General features: G+C 39.4%; 2 protein-coding genes across 3 annotated transcripts; one reads left to right on the top strand and one right to left on the bottom strand.

Annotated features, from left to right (window-relative positions):
• Nucleotides 1-73: 73 nt before the first annotated feature.
• LOC108884532 (CDGSH iron-sulfur domain-containing protein 3, mitochondrial) lies at nt 74-6777 on the top strand. 2 transcript variants are annotated; one of them, XM_018678466.2, is made up of 5 exons: nt 74-316; nt 850-966; nt 2170-2263; nt 5633-5749; nt 5847-6777. In XM_018678466.2, exons 2-5 carry the CDS (start codon nt 932-934, stop codon nt 6030-6032), a joined length of 432 nt encoding a protein of 143 aa, XP_018533982.1. In that variant the 5' UTR covers nt 74-316; nt 850-931; the 3' UTR covers nt 6033-6777. The 2 variants fall into 2 exon arrangements, with proteins under 2 accessions (XP_018533982.1, XP_018533984.1); XM_018678468.2 differs by lacking the exons at nt 74-316; nt 850-966; nt 2170-2263 and adding an exon at nt 4518-4832.
• Nucleotides 6778-8268: 1491 nt separating this feature from the next.
• On the bottom strand, nt 8269-15591 carry LOC108884530 (polycomb group RING finger protein 2). Its single transcript, XM_018678463.2, has 9 exons — nt 15456-15591; nt 14680-14807; nt 14091-14187; nt 13933-13988; nt 13703-13832; nt 13305-13344; nt 13069-13167; nt 10638-10718; nt 8269-9489 (listed from the first exon to the last, which is right to left on the bottom strand). The coding sequence occupies exons 2-9, from the start codon at nt 14795-14797 to the stop codon at nt 9109-9111; spliced, it is 1002 nt and encodes a 333-aa protein (XP_018533979.1). The 5' UTR covers nt 14798-14807; nt 15456-15591; the 3' UTR covers nt 8269-9108.
• Nucleotides 15592-16261: the final 670 nt, after the last annotated feature.

Below are 16261 nucleotides of genomic sequence, written 5' to 3'. Positions count from 1 at the left end.
GTGAGACGACTGGTAGAAGGTAAGGAGGAGTGGCTTCCACCTTCTGCACGGGGAGTTGTTTACAGTCTTCAGCCAATCACCGTCGAGGTAAAGAAGCCATATTGTAACTTCTACCGCAGTTCATGAAATTTTTTCGAAAGCAGTGAGCTTGGAGACCTGTGATTCCCTGTCGAGAGCTGAAGTACTGTAGCATTATTAGTCATTCGAAGGCTTAAACGACAAAATGAACACAACCAGCTTAGTATTAGTAATGCAGAGAGCATGCATGCAGACCTTCAGACAGCCTCAGCTAGCGCTGCCTGCTTCCTCCTCGATGGTGAGTCCTTCATTCTGTCGACCTACTAAAAGTCCGAGTGTAGTTGTCTTTAGGTGGTCTTGTTCCCGTGACCTTAACTGATTCAGTGTTTCAGACTGCTGAGTCATGACCACAAGGCGTTGTGCTTTGTTAAGTTTTTTTCTGTTCTGTGCAAAAAAACAATCAAACAAAAAAAGAAGAAAAAAAAACACTGACACACCTTAACTTCATTCACCTGTGACACATGCATTTTGCCAACAAGCCTGCAGGCACAGTGAAGAACACTGGAAGGCCTGGTCACTTTGTTTTAAGTTGACAGTGATTAGATATAGCAGTAATACCTCATAAAACACGAGTCTTAATCTTGTGCTTGTCCTTGTTTATGGTCAGCTTCTGTTTTAAATGTTTTGTATCAATTATTAATTATTTTGCATGCCTGAATTAGTAGCCTGTGCATGAATTGTGCATATTTAATAAAATGTCTGCTCACTACTGATGTTGTCAGCTGTCACTCAGTGCTGTGTGACACATACCATGATGCTTCTTGTCTCCAGGTGCGGAGCTGCCTGCTGTCCACACAGCCTGTCCCTGCAGCGCGACTCCCCTGCAGAGTGAAGGTATCTGCTGGGAAACACTATGCTTGGTGTGCTTGTGGACACAGCAAGAAACAAGTGAGTATATACTGCATGGTGGAGCTGAGGTTACAGACACACCTGAGGCAGAATGCTAGTCACAGCCCATTTACTGCTGTCAATCTTCTGTTTACACTAACAGCAGTTTGAAAGCTGCCTGTTGAGCAGTTCACTTGTGGAGACTTGAATTTCTGCCTGTGAATGACAGTAAAAACATACACAGACTGAGAGCTGAAGTCATTCTTCAGGTTATTTGGAATGTTTCATACTGTTATCAAGGTTCCTTTTTTTTAAAGTCAGAAAAAACAAAATCAACGGGTTGATTTGTTGAAGAGAGCCAGACTAGATTGATTAAAAGTAACAAATATACTATATACACTAAACAGCTACTACAATAAATAAAAAAAAACTGTTAACATTAAAACTAGTTAGTTTTCTCTGGATACTCTGGCTTCCTCCTACAGTCCAAAGACATGTGGCTTAGGTTAATTGGTGACTCTAAATTGCCTGTAGATGTGAACCAGCAGAATGCAACATTAAACTGAATGATGTTTAGCTGGTGCTGTAGGTTCAACCATCATCCAGAGCTCTCACTTTGTGCAAAAGAAATTTGCATATATTCTGTAAATATACCTGACACCAGAGATTAAGTGGGGAATTCAGGATGTCAGTGAGATCACGGATGACCTTTCACTGCTGTGTTTACTGGTTTTTAGGGCAGATAAGATCAGTGTTTTGCAAAGTTCATGCCAAGTTATAACTTTACATTTGTAAATTGCAATATACTGTATATGCAATGATAACAATATAGAACTTAATTTTCTAATAATATGGAATTATTAACAACATCATGCTCTCTCTAATGTTTTTAACATGGCTACTACTGCATTAATGTGAGAACACAGACTGAAACATAAGTTTGTTGGATATTTACTTTGATATTTACATTGTGAATGTGTACTTCACTCTTTGGCCAGTTGTTTTCCAGTTGGAGCATTTTAAAAACTGTGAAAGTGAAATTCAGATGGCCACTTTTTATTTGCTGTAGAAGGCTTAAATGAAACATTTTTCATAACTTTTTGGTAAAATTAAATAATTAAGAAATATGTTTAACTAATTTAATGATATTAAAGTTCACACCATTCTGGCACTATAAAATCTTTTATGTATCTTATACCTTATAAGTGACCTGAAAGTAATTTTACAGCCAATGTATTCACCTTCATTTTTTTTCTCTGTCAGCCTTTCTGTGATGGAGCTCACAGGAAAGAAGCACCCAGCATCCTTCCTCTCCGTTTCACCCCTGAGAAAGATGGGACGGTCTTGCTGTGTGCCTGTAAGCAAACCAAAAACGCACCGTACTGTGATGGCTCACACTTTAAGGTCATCTTCCGGGATTTAGTTAAGTCGGTAAAAGGTGTCTTTAAATGAACATCATTCAAGATGTCTGAAGGAGTTCATAGGGAAAAATCCTTATTTCGTCTCAACAGAATCATTTGTCATTCAGTATCAGTGAAACACTCATTACCTCTCATATTAAAATGAAATATATTTGCTGATGTTTGCCTTTGTCAGGAAGGTGTGCCAGTGTATTTATCATGTTGTCAGGCTGATATTTTGTCTGGATAAATTGCATTCTTATTGTAGTTAGGTTTTTTGTTATCCACATTCTTATACAATGCATAATACATATGAAATTGTTGTCGTTGTGTGATAGCAGCATGGTAACAGCAGGAATGCTCATGTCATTGGTCCAAGCGGCTCCTTCACATACAGAACTGAAAATGTTGTCATTTTGTCCTCCTAATTTGCATATTTTTCCATGTCCTCCGTCCAAGTTTACTAAAATGTAAAATGATTTTTCAAAAATATTTTTTGACTTGATTTTTACTTGACTTTCTGTGACTGTGACTTTCTCACATGAGGTGTGGAAAGGTAATGTATACTTTTGTCCTGCAGGAAACTTCAGTCAGTAACATAACAATGCACATGCATCATGTTTTTATAGTGTTTCTTATTTTTTATGCACTTAATCATTGTCAATTTTCTTTAAAAACACTCATAACATTAAATTATATAATTAATCCTCTCAGGCATAGTGCTCACTGCAGAGGACAGCTATTAAAAAGCTGTTTTCTTGTAAATGCATGGGTTTTGATGGTAGAATTGCACATCAGCCACCACATTGGACTCTAGAGTGTTCCATACGCTGCCAACTATTGGCCAGTCAATGTATTTTTTGTAAATTTCTCAAAACTAAGATGACTGATGGATGGCCATAAATGCTGAGGAGCTCGAGAATAACTTGCCAATGTTTCTGTAGAAGGAGACCCCTGCAGGTAAAAAAAAAAACTAAAACATCAAGTAACATCTAAGGATTAGTACAGTAAAATTTCCAAATAATGATTTTATATTAGGAGGAAATTACAATCATCCATCCACTAGATTGGACATGATGCATCACTGGCTCTATTTCAGCTACATTTCATACTATTACTGATAACAAGATAAGATAATCCTTTATTAGTCCCACAGCAGGGAAATTTACATTGTTCCAGCAGCAGGGATTGTAAAAAATACCAGAGTAAAATACCAAACAAGATATAAACAAGACAATCTTATAAAAGTATAAACAAGAACATACACAGGACAATGTAATAAAAATATCAACAATAGAACAATATACACAGGACTACATACAAAGACGCAGATTGAACTGTATACTGATATTGCACAGTTTGAAATAATATTGCACAGAATGAGTGAGTGAGAAGCAGCTGTTTCGTCAGCGGATTAAAGAGCAGACTTTGTTGAAAATCCTTCATCTGCAGGATCTGTTTGGGCTGTGAATCTACTGCTTCATGTTATTAGAATGTAACTTGCAGTTTTAGTAACAAAAACAAAATGATATGCAGATTAGTTCCATTATGAAAGCAACACTTAGTGTCTTTTATATTTTGTAGAGCTCAAGTGCAGCACATGATAGAAAGACGTACAGGATAGTGGAGCAGATACCACCTGAGTCAGATGAGGATGATGCTAATGGCAGTGATGATGAATGGCTGCCAGAAAAAGAAGTATTGACAAATGCAGTAGTGACAGTGGAGCTGAGGATGCTGAGAATCTAAGGAGTCAGGAGCAACGGTTCAATGTTTTTACACTGCGCTGAACAGTATAAAAATATGTGAACACATTAGTTTAACATTATTAGAAATTCATATCATTTTATTATTTTAACATAATACAGAATTTCATTGATTGGTTTGTTAAGTACACAATACAAATACAATACAAATTCAGTTACAATACCAAAAAAAATCCTGACTGAGGATTTCATAATTCATGCATGAAACGGTTGAAATTGTGTAAGTAGCAGTACAGGTCCAAAAATTTCCAGAATAAAATACCAAAGACATAATCTCTGTCTTCGGTAGTAGCTGAAAGTAAGTAAGTAAGAAACTGAAAAATCCTGTAGAGTTTTTATTTATTTATTTTCATTTCTGTCAATTACTCCAAATCTCTTCAATTCAATCTGCCGCGAACTAATATCCGCCTCCTTATTGGCTTAGCTTTAATCATGTGATTTTAAAGGAAGTGATTCCTACAGTCGCCTCGGTGAGCGCGGCCGGCAGCCCGTAAAATCCTGCACCTTTTCCCAGAGTTCCTGTTAATTTTTGCTTTTTCTGCTTGACTGACCTCCAACTGTCTGTAGCCGTTACGTATTTCAGACTGTTGTCGCTTCTCGTTGAGTCACGTGCATTACTGTGCGTGACTTTGAGCTGCAGCTAGCAGAGGTTGTGTTAGCTGGCAGTGGAAACATGAACACGTTGGTGACTAAATTAGACCACATATGGATTAGTTTAACCTTGAGGCAGCCTTGGTTACCAGCTACGACAACTTCCAAGGTAAACTTTTGTAAATGTGGTATTGTGAGACTGAGTCTGTTAGTAGTACCAATGTGTCTGAAGTTATCTCGTTGTAATGTTAAATACACCAACTCTGTATTATCTAAACTGTACATTGTTATCTAACTGTACACTGTATAACACGAAAGCACATCCACAGGTGTTTTCAGTCATACCCTGATCAGACATCTCCACTGGATTGTCTGGGCTCGACTGACGTCACTCATGTTACATTCGTTACACTGGGGAACCGTTATCCTACAGCTCTGATATTGATTGACATTTTGACCAGTCCTAGTAGGAAGAGTAAGTCATGCTAGTGTGACAATGAGCCAGTGTGCACCTCACCAGGACTCTGACACTGAAGCAGCCAAATTGAATCCAGTCATCATTACTTACATTATTTACACCTGTGTTTTCTGAATGTGACATGTCAAAATGAAAAAGGACAGTTCTTTTGAGAACATAGAGTTTGCTGGGCAGCATATTGTCACTATAGCTCAACCCATCCTCAGCTAGAAAAGAGGTCTGATGAGATGAAATATTTACCACCTGGTGTGTGGATTGACAGGGCCTTTTAATCAACTACTGCTCAGAGGCCCAGATCACTAATACAGGTGCTTTCCCTGGTTCTAGTTAATTAGATTTTTCTCAGGTTAATGTTGGGTAAAGCTGCCTGTTACTTGGGATATTCAAACTTCATTAACCATATTACAAGAATGCTGTATGATTTTAATCTTACAATGCTGCAACATATATTTTTTTTAAAAATGGAGTACTCTCTGTGGTACTGTCCACAGGTGCAGCTCTCTACACTCCCTCCAGAACCTTTCATCGCCTCTAAGAAGCCTTTCAAAGTGGAGCTTGTTGGTGGAAAGCGTTACTCGTGGTGCACCTGTGGACACAGCAAGAAACAGGTAAAACTATCTGTAACATTGTCAAAGTATACAAAAAACAAAAAACCTATATTAATACACAGCCTTTGTATTCTGTGATCTCATCATTATATTTCAGCCTTTCTGCGATGGAGCCCACAAGCTCAAAGCCCCAGGTCTGATGCCTCTACGTTTTGTCCCAGAGAAAGACACCACTGCTTGGTTGTGTGGCTGTAAATACACCAACAACCCACCTTACTGTGATGGCACACACAAGCAGGACTTCATTGTATCTGCTACACTACATGAACAAACTGACTCTTAAATAAGGAGGATTATTGCCAGTCAATTTTGGTTTGGGAGATGTAGATGCAGCGTGTAAAGTTTGCTGCTGTAGATCAGTGCACTCCACTAAACCAGCATACACAACATGACTGACCACGTCACATAGCTCAATCTTGTCAGAAAATCTAGCATGACGAAGAAGAGAGTAGATGTGAGGTTGTTGTATATGGGAAATACAACATAAGTGTAGGGTTGGTAATATGATATGCTGTGAGATGATACAGATTTGTCTACTGCTGTCCCTTTAGTATATGTGGATGTATTAAGCCATTGTGGACAATGTTGCAAATAATTCAGTTCAATTTTATTTATATAGCACCAAATCACGAGCAGGTCTAGACCATAATATGGTGAATACTAGCAGTCCATACAAAAAAGAAAGTTGTTCTAGATGGGATGTGATAGTATTCAGGCAAAGAGAAAACTGTCTGTGTAGAAGAGTAGAAATGTGTGCATGGAGGGATGTATAAGTTAATTCCATACAGACAGAGTGAAAGAGTGATAGAGCAGAGTCCCCTACAACACACTCCTCATATGAAGCCTCAAATATTTAATAAATGAAAATGCCATATTGTTTTCCCTTTTTACCTTTGGGATACATGTTCATATGTTTTTCTTCATTTAAATTAAGAAAAGTACAGTATCTGCACTGAGCTGCCAGTTAGGTAGACCTATCAGTAAATATCAATTACTGCAAGTAACCAATAAATGTTTGTTTTTGTTGAGAGGCGTGTTAATTCTACCCTTGGCATTCTTGAGACAAGAGGAGACAACATGTAGTGAGCACTTTCTCTCATTTAAAAGGTTAACATAGATTTCATGTTGATATCAGAATTAAGAAGTAGTCACTGCTTTGTTGTCTGGATCTTTTCATACAGAGTAAGTAAACATGGCGGATGACGACGTCTCTTGTTCGTTGTGCTTCTGTCTTTAAACTTGCCGTCTGTTCCATGCGACAATCTACAGAGTGCGTCCGCGGCTCTCTGTATACTCCCATACAACAGGATATTAGGTTGCAAATATTGAACATGATTAATATTTATCGGGGCAGCCCCAGTAGTCTTGAGAACAGCTCGGGGAGAGTAAAATCACTCTTAATACAACACACACATCAGGAGAATCCAGCAAGAAAATCGTTAAGAACCGACCGATAACCGGGCCTTTGCTGACTTTAATCGAGAGGAGGATTTAGGCCGATAATCGGCCCGATTAACTTTTGATGTGAACAGCTGCATGTTGTTTCGGTCCCAGAATATGTGATGTCAGACTGTTTCTGCTGCCAAAGCAGAGAGGAGAGTTCATGTCAGATGAGCTCAATCTGACTGAAAATTTTATAATCATGGGATATATTCAAAAGTGCGTGGTTAAAAACATCTTTGTTCAATCAAAATACAGATATAGTAAGTATGTGATCATTTAGTGTGACAAACTCTCTCTCTCTGTTAGAAGCTCTGTTGTGGACATATGGACTGGAACAAAATGATTCCACAGAGCTAAAAAAAAATATCTTTCTTATCTGTCACTTTATTGTAAACTGTCCCTGTCAGGATCCTGACGAAATGATGACGCTAGTTTTCCAGTGATCTGATTGGTCAGTAGTTGGGTTGTTGACAGGTTTTGATCCCATCCACTGAAGTTAACCTACCCCAGAGCAGCATAAGTTACCATGGTGATTTACTGCGACAAGAAGTGAACCACTGTCATAAGACTGAAAACCCAGAGTTAAACCCAAAGTTACCGTGCTAACTGCAAATCTTCGTAGGACAGGCCTCAGAGCTGGCAAATCCATTGACAGAACAGCTGCCTCTAATAGATACTGAAATGTGATATTATATATGTAGCTTTTGGTGAAAGACATTTTGATAAAATGTTGAACATGTCAACCAGCCTAGCTCTTTTGGACCTTTAGGGTGGATCACAGAGAGAACACTCCTATCGTATGTATCATCCATTACACAGCTAAGCAAGAGCCACTGAGGTGTAGACTGTATCAAATCATGGTGATGAGAGTGTGAAAGTTCTGACTTTTGTGGTTAAATATATTGAATATACAAGTGTAAAGATAAAATTTGAATAATTTACATAATTGTGTTTTGGTCTGAAACAGAACTACCCCATTGCTGGCTGTGTATTTAAAATTTCCAAAATTTACTCTTGGCTTACACAGTTTAATAAACACATCAATTAATGAAGGAATCATAAACAGCACAGCCGGGTCAGAAAAAACCTAGTAAGTAAACATTTTATTGACCTAAAACATGCACATATGGCTGATAAAAAAGTATCATTGTTTGTTGAAAAGAAACAAAAGGAATGTTGAAAATGATGGAACTACAACATACATGGCCGAATATTCAAATCCCTTTTGAGTTCTTCGACTGCCATGAGAGAAGGAACACAGTCTTATGACAAACATCTGCTTGTAAGCATGGTAGTGCTTAGAGTTCTGTAAATATAAATGCTTCTCCTGTTGGAAAATACTTAATGGTTTGGGTTATGTAATCTGACCTTAACAAAGTGCATCAACAGCTTAATGTATGTGTGTTACCTGATGAGCAGTTGCTTTTACTGGACATTTATACAGCAGTTATTAACATGACTGTTCAAAGGCAAGGATTAGGTTTTTTTTTTCCTTTACATCCAACTTCTGCAGTGATGTGCACTGCAATGCCTTTCAGCATTTTGTCACCATTTTATAAAAGCCAAATCAATGTTGAAAGAACTATGGAAATGAAACAGACCCACTGCATATACAATACAAAACGATTACAATATCTTGTATAAAAGATAAGTTTATACATATGTATGCACACATGCTCACATTTGATACATACTGTACAGTTTGTATGTGTGCACTGTTCTAGTCTAACACACATAAACACACACACGCACATACATACAAGTGTCTATTTGGCTGCACTTTTCAGTCTTTCCTGTTGAAAGGTGATAACAGTAATCTGGCCTCCATTTTGTCCAGAAGGAGAACTCAAACTTTTTGCTCTGAGGAAAGAAAGGGAGCAATTCAAACACTGTCCTCCCTGCTTGCCTTTCACACGTTAGGTTGCCGGGGGCAAACCACTTTTGTCGCCTCCCCTCGCCTCGTCTTTGCCAGCCCCAGAGCTGGTGCCGTTGACAGTCACCTTGCGAGCGCTGGCGCCCTGTTTGGAGGCGAGAGTGTGTCGCTGAGTGTTGTTGGGCACAGTGGTACCGTTGGAGCTTTGGATGGCGGGAGAGGGGTTGTGAGCCGCGGGGCTGGACTGCGTAGAAGCTCGGGGCGGCTGGGCTGCAGCAGGACTGTGGACTTTGTCACTCTGGGAGTCGCTCTCCGACGTTGGGCTTGTGTTGACACCATCAGAGTGGCCCTGAGCAGCAGACTGGGACGGCCTCCTGCGCTTCCGGGTGGGTTTGACTAGATACTGCAGGGGGATAGGTCCAGTCTACACAGAGGAACATACACCATTAAGACTGCTGACAGAAGAAAGAAAAACCTGAGCCTAATGTACCTTATTTCTCATGTACCATACAACTCCACTGTTATTAAAACTATGAAAAAGACATCAGTGAATCACACCATGGCACTGGGTGAGATGCTCCTTCATTACCATGAACACACACTCTGCAATCCCACACACAACATCCTGCTGCAAGAAATTCTTACTAGAACCAAATGTGTATTCATCCACAGCTAAAAATAGTCCCCAACAAATGCAATGTTTACTCCTGTTTGAGTAAAGTTTTCTAGTAACTACAGTGCCTACCTGTTAAAAATGTCTGAGCCTTTAAAAACACATCACGTCTTCAGTGCAAATAAATGGGTTTGAGGCCCAGAGCCACAGACAGGGCAGGGAAGCAGTAAGAGTTGGACACGACTGGTCACACAGTTGGTCTTGTTGTGGGATTTGTTGATAATAACAACTAAGAATGCCACCAGCCTTATATGTACTATAACCTAGTCAATTTATTACAGTTGTTTCTGTTACCAAAGGACAGGTGACAAAGAAGGAGCTTAATATCAGCAAGAGCTGCTTCGAGAGGAACACATTTGATAAGATGAACCTATTCTTTTTTTTTACTGCCACTGAAGCAGCGATATGAATTATAAACCAAAACCATTACAACCAGATATAATGTAAACAAACAATAAAAAACAACAAAAAATGAATTAGCAGCAGACTAAAAGTTCATTTCAAAAGGACATACATGTTTTCAGCATCATGTCAGCATGATGAGGGACCATACTGGTGATGTTGCCTATTTAGCTCATTAATTCAAATTGTGATTGTGTTGTTTTTTTTTTTTTTTAAACAGCAAAAATATTTTATGTTTTAAGAAAATCAAATCCTCAGAACAAACACTGACATGGTGAAAACTAATGATCAGAATTTGGTCATTTCTTGCACAAAAGAGAAAAAAGATGTGTTATGTGGCTGCTGACTGAGTTTCCCAACAACTCCAGCCCCAAACATCCATCCATCCACAGGTTGACAGGGATGGGTTTACACGAACACTCCCATAAACTGCCTGGTACTGTGTGTAATAAATCAAAAAACATGCATGCTCAAGAGAATTCAAAGATGCCACTCACTCGTCTCCACTCATAGAAGTAGGCGATATCCATTAGTGTGTAGTAGTCCTTCAAGGGCTCATCCCCGTACAACACCTCCACCTGTAACAGACAGTCACACCATATAGAGGCAACGCTATGGGAGGAACAGCATCTGCAGCTCATCGCCTCACATTTCATATTTATCAAGGCGAGAAAGGCAGGCTTCAGCTTACCATGGTGAAGTGAAATGAAAATTCCAATAAAATTTTGACCAGTTTTTCTAAGGCTTTTCCAATTTTTTTAAATTGCAGCTGCCAATATGCTGTGACAACATTCACTCGATTCACCCCAGTAACATTCCTGTTTGCAAGTTAGAAAAGTCTATCAACTTATGATACTAATAAAAATGCATTTAAACAGACAGTTCTCGAAATTTTACAGATTTCAACATCATCAGTACAGCAGACATCAGCTGGCTGCCATCCCTGCTTTACTTGAATATTGACCTATTACTGGCAAACGTGCTGCTGCTGTGCTGCTGCAGCTGCTGGTGGTGGTTCCAGGCTAGCTTATGTTCTAGCAGCATCATTTACTACTGAATGAGAAGGTTTCTATCACGTGTGTCTCTGAGAAGCTAAAACATGCTGCTAAATCTTTGTGTCTCTACCTGAAGCTTGTCACTACTACTGTACTTGTAAACTTATACACAACACTTTTATTGATCAAGGAGTATTATAAAAGGGAAGAGGAGAGAAAAAGCCAAAACAGAAAGTGCTGCACTGGAAGACACACTGGAGCCAATTCTCTTAGCATCAGTGTTTCTCACCTGTACATATTGCTTGCAATGACAAACCGTCTTGACAATGCTCCCGCATGACTTGAATGAAGCATTACAATGTTTTTGACCCATTCAAAAGTTTCCAGTTATGTACAGTTTATAATGTATCATATCATCATATGACTGACGGAAAACCAAGACAGGTTAAGAATACTGTGACTCTCCCATTGTGTAATCTTACTCACTGTCTTTCTAAAGGCTACATTAAACTGCTGCTTGGCATACAATATCTGACCTTTCCACCTTTACACAGAATCAGGTGTTGATAGTGGAACTGTGTCTAATGTCAAATTTCTTCCATATTGTACAGGACAGGTTATGAGCCTTTCGAGTAGGAAAAAGCATTCACATCGGCCCCCGATGGAATACATGGAATTTAATCATTTCTTCATTCATTTCTTGGAAAACCGTATGAACACTTCCAAGTCAGAATAATGTGAGGTTGTCTGGTGATGTGATTTTTTCTTCTTGTAAAAAGCCTATGATAATGATAATTGGGGTTTTCTGTCCACATTTTGAGCGTAACAAGGGCAAGCTACCAACCTGTAGCAACTCATTTTAACATCAATAAAATGATAATTTAGTTCATTTTGATCAACAACATTCCAAAGATTCGTGGGAACTACAGTTAGTGAATGTTCACAAATTGGTAAAAGGTGTTCATTATTATTATTATCATTATTATTATTATTATATATTGTAGGCCTTTTTCACAGCAGACATTTGGGTATGTTATGGCAGAAAAAGCACAGGTGCAACTAATATCTGTAATAAAGGCTGCATTCCTTGCATTAAGTGAGCCAGCTCCAGGAGCCCCTGTATTGTCTATGCTGGCTAACCACCACATTCACATCATATAATACATAATTATGAACAGCTGAGTGGGAAAAATGTTCACGTCAGGCTCATAATTGGATTTCCAACTGGAGGACATTTGGTCATCTCAGTGATCATGTCTCCAACTTGATCGGAACAAACACAGAGGCTTCTGCAAGCTGGTGACAAAATGGCTCCAAGGCCACCACTGTTGGCAGTTACATATAAATAATATTCTATACTAACTCTAATTCAGCCAATCAAGCTAATTAAAATTCACTTGTTAACCACTATAAATACACAACACAGCATAAATAATAACTAATTTAAGATATTTAAAGTGTGACCACAAGGCTAGCACTCTGTGTATATATGTACACTCAGGTCTACTTAATACCAGCTACCAGCACTTGTCAAACTGTTGTACATTGTATCCATCACATCATTTTGTTTGTTCCAACATGTAACGTTTTTATATTAAGTCTGTCTCTTTTCATTTTGACATGTTCAAGCACTTTGAAGCAATGTCTCTCAGGCACATACTGGATGATTTGGTCCCTTTGGACTTCTGTTATCATGTTGCACACAAAGCTCGCATATCAGAGTGCTAACTGCCAGAGCTCTTTTATAGCTCACAAATGCTAGCAACCCAATATGACCCACCTCTGTAGCAGTATTTGCGGTTGTGATTAAGTTACTTTAGAGTTAAAAGTGCTTTTACACGGTATTTTATATTAGTGTGCCTAAACCTTGTAGCTTGCTATATAATCAATAAGGTGAAGTGTTGTTGTGTGTGGGTGAGTCATGTCTAATTACCCGATAGTTGTTAGGAATGTCCATCTTGCTCCGGAGGAACTTTGCTAAGTGCATGACGGACATGGCTGCTGGGCACTGCAGGAAGCGTTTACCGTTGGACTGAGAACAAAGAAACGAGTAGAGAGGGGACACATAAATCCAGGGCGAAGACCAGAAAACCACATTTAAACATGTAGTGTGTAGGCTTCAGCTGCTGCTTTACCCAACTTTGTTTCTTAACCAAAATGAGTTTTTACCTTGTCTCCTTCCATCTCTGAACGCTGCCTCTCATTGTTTCTGCAGGGAAATATTCAATACAAAGGAAAGGTGTTGAACAATAATGAACCATTCTATCCACACATAGAGAAAATCAGATTCTGTGAGATGTACTGCAGGTTTAACATGCTTTTTTCAGAGCGTATCTCATACAGTGTTTACACAGGTCTTATTCCCATGACTTATTTCTCTTTAACGACTCTTGAATGCATATTTAAATCATTCTACTTCATCCTTTGCTCAGTGTATGACCAGATAATTTCATTTCTTTTTTCCATTTTTTTAACACCTGCATCAGCAGCGACTATCCCATAAACAAACCCAATATTAAGAATTTACGCCACTATTTTTTGGTAAACACTAGAAACGAGTGACTCACTTGTTCCTCTCATAGAACTGTATGGACAGACTGATGATTTCATCCTCTGCTATGTTAAATGTCTCCACCACTTCCCCTGGTTCCAGCACACGATTCTCTGCGTAGAAGTCCCGCCTCCGTTTCATCTCATCTAGTTTCAGGAGAAATGCATTGATAAAAGGAAAACACAATACAAACACTATGACTAAGAGTCATAATTTGTTGCAGTTACAGCTTCAAGCAGGTCTTACCTTTGAATAACCCGGGAACAAGCTTATATACAATATCTTGTAGAGTTTTGTCCGCTCTTGGAAAAAAAAGAGAGAACGTTTTACAATGTTAGGAATGATCCACATTGAGTTCAGATGTGCTTTTTAAAAACAACCTGATGCAAACCATTCCTAGTTACCTGATGCTGAGCTGTGGACACGTCTTGTGAACCTGGACATCACATCGAGGACAGAACTTATTTGTCTCCAAGAAGGCGACGATGCATGTTTTACAAACTATACAGAGAGAGAGGACACAGACAGAAGTTAAAACACTACGTCGTCATCAGTGTGAAAGCATAGTTCATGGACTCAGTATCATGGACCCTTGCAATTTAATGTAAAACAGTAGTCATTGTGACTGTTGAAAGGCTGAAGACATTAAAATATCATCTAATCGAATACATCACCTGTCCTCCATAGTTACAGCAAAGCAGAATCAACACCTCACATGCAGTGTCAACAAAAACCTGAATGCTGTTTTACATGCTTTACACTGTTATTGTGCACACAGATGTTGACTGTAGACCTCCTAACTTTAAAAAATGAGCATTGAGGTGAGATCACAGAGCATGACTCAACATCACACTCCCATCCTCAGAACCACAAGGCATGCAGGAGGTCTGTTCAATATGCAGAACGCTGTGAGGTCTATGCTAATTTGTCACTGGGGTTAACAGAAACAGTATGCATGCATGTAATGTTATGCTTTCGTGTGAGGAAACTTACAGGAGTGCAGACACTCTACGATAGTTGTAGCATCAATTAAGTAACCAGCGCACAGTGGGCATGTGAGGTGTGAATTCAGATCTGTGATTTTAATCCGGTTGGGCTGCATTTTATCCATCTGGACAGATCTGCAGAGGAAGCAAATGACAACATGAGAGGTTCTGGTCGCACAGTTAGGGCACAGGAGCCTGTGTAATGTGCATATGTTGAGACCATTAGTTCTTTCCCGTATGGACAGTGAGAGGCTGCCACAGAGCTCCCTCTCAGACAATGTCTGCAGCTCGTCCTTGGGACAGCAGGTTGTGAAACCATAACAACGAGACCTGATGGCCAACAAAAAACAACTCGACTGACATGTTGTGGCGATAAAAAAAACGTGTTAAGAACAGGAGCCGTGAAGCTAAATGCAGTCTGAATGCTGGTAACACAACAGCCGACTACTGAATCGCCCCTGTGTGGCCTCATCTTGTGCATCAGCTCTGCACCTCGACCAGCGGAGCAACAAAAGAGCGTTTCCATTTCTCCGGAGCTCCGCCGTCCGACCGAGCACCACAACCGAACACATCCAGAGAAAACACCAAACACTCGAGGGGGTGCAGAGCCACAGAGAAATCACACTGGTACACAAAGCAGCCATCTTAAATTCACTGACAGGGCTGTATCAGGAGGCGAACAAGAGAGACTCAAAATGTGACACCGTTCACTTTGTGTGCGCCTCAGCAAACAGCGGCGCGATGTGCCCCGATAAAGAGCGGTCACCGATGTGTCGTTCCTACCTGATTAGACATAAAAGTTTCCCTCTCCTCCCAACGAGGATCCAGGTAAATTATTTGGACTTGGACAGATTTTGCAGCAGCGCCAGAAAATGGCTTTTTTCAGCACCGTCAGAGGACTGCCCATTTTGGATCACGTGATATTATTTTGTCGCCTCGTTCACGGGGCATACAGGGGGATCCACAGTCTCTGCAGGCCCTGCTTAGTTTTTACACATTCATTTATCCTGCACGGGCAGGATACCACACTCTTTTTTTTAAAAAAAAATTTCACCTTTGTTTGATTCATTTATTTTCATAACATATGCTTGTGTAGGATGAGCCACGCCCTCTGTTTGTCTCAATCTGTTTGAAAATGATTTTTCTGCACTACTGAGAGAGGCCCTGCAGGCCTCATGTCCCGGGGCCGAGCTGAGGGTTGGCCCACAAGCACATGGGGAATTTAATTGGAGGTTTGATCCGTTTTTGAATATCTGATATTTTTCTGGATATTTTCTGAATATCTAATCTGATGAATTAGAGATAATAAATAAAACAGTAAAATCAAGGGTGGCACCATTTTTAAAAATTGCATCGACAGAGAAACTTTTTGAATATATCAAAGATCAAATACTTAACCGTTTAAGTTATTTTCAGTATAGACTACGGGGAATTGAAAAGCTGAAGCTACACTTAGTTGGGTTGTAAGTGTTCTTATGAAAATCCAGAGAAAAACAAGTTTAAATTATTTTTATTTTGATCATCTATCAAATCAGTGTTTAACTGTTTTAATCTAACTTCTGCAGGAAACCCTGCTAACAATAAGAGAA

The sequence above is a fragment of the Lates calcarifer genome, linkage group LG5, assembly GCF_001640805.2.
Source record: "Lates calcarifer isolate ASB-BC8 linkage group LG5, TLL_Latcal_v3, whole genome shotgun sequence".
In the NCBI taxonomy this organism is placed as follows: Eukaryota; Metazoa; Chordata; class Actinopteri; family Centropomidae; genus Lates; species Lates calcarifer.
This window is presented reverse-complemented; position numbering and strand designations above follow the sequence as displayed.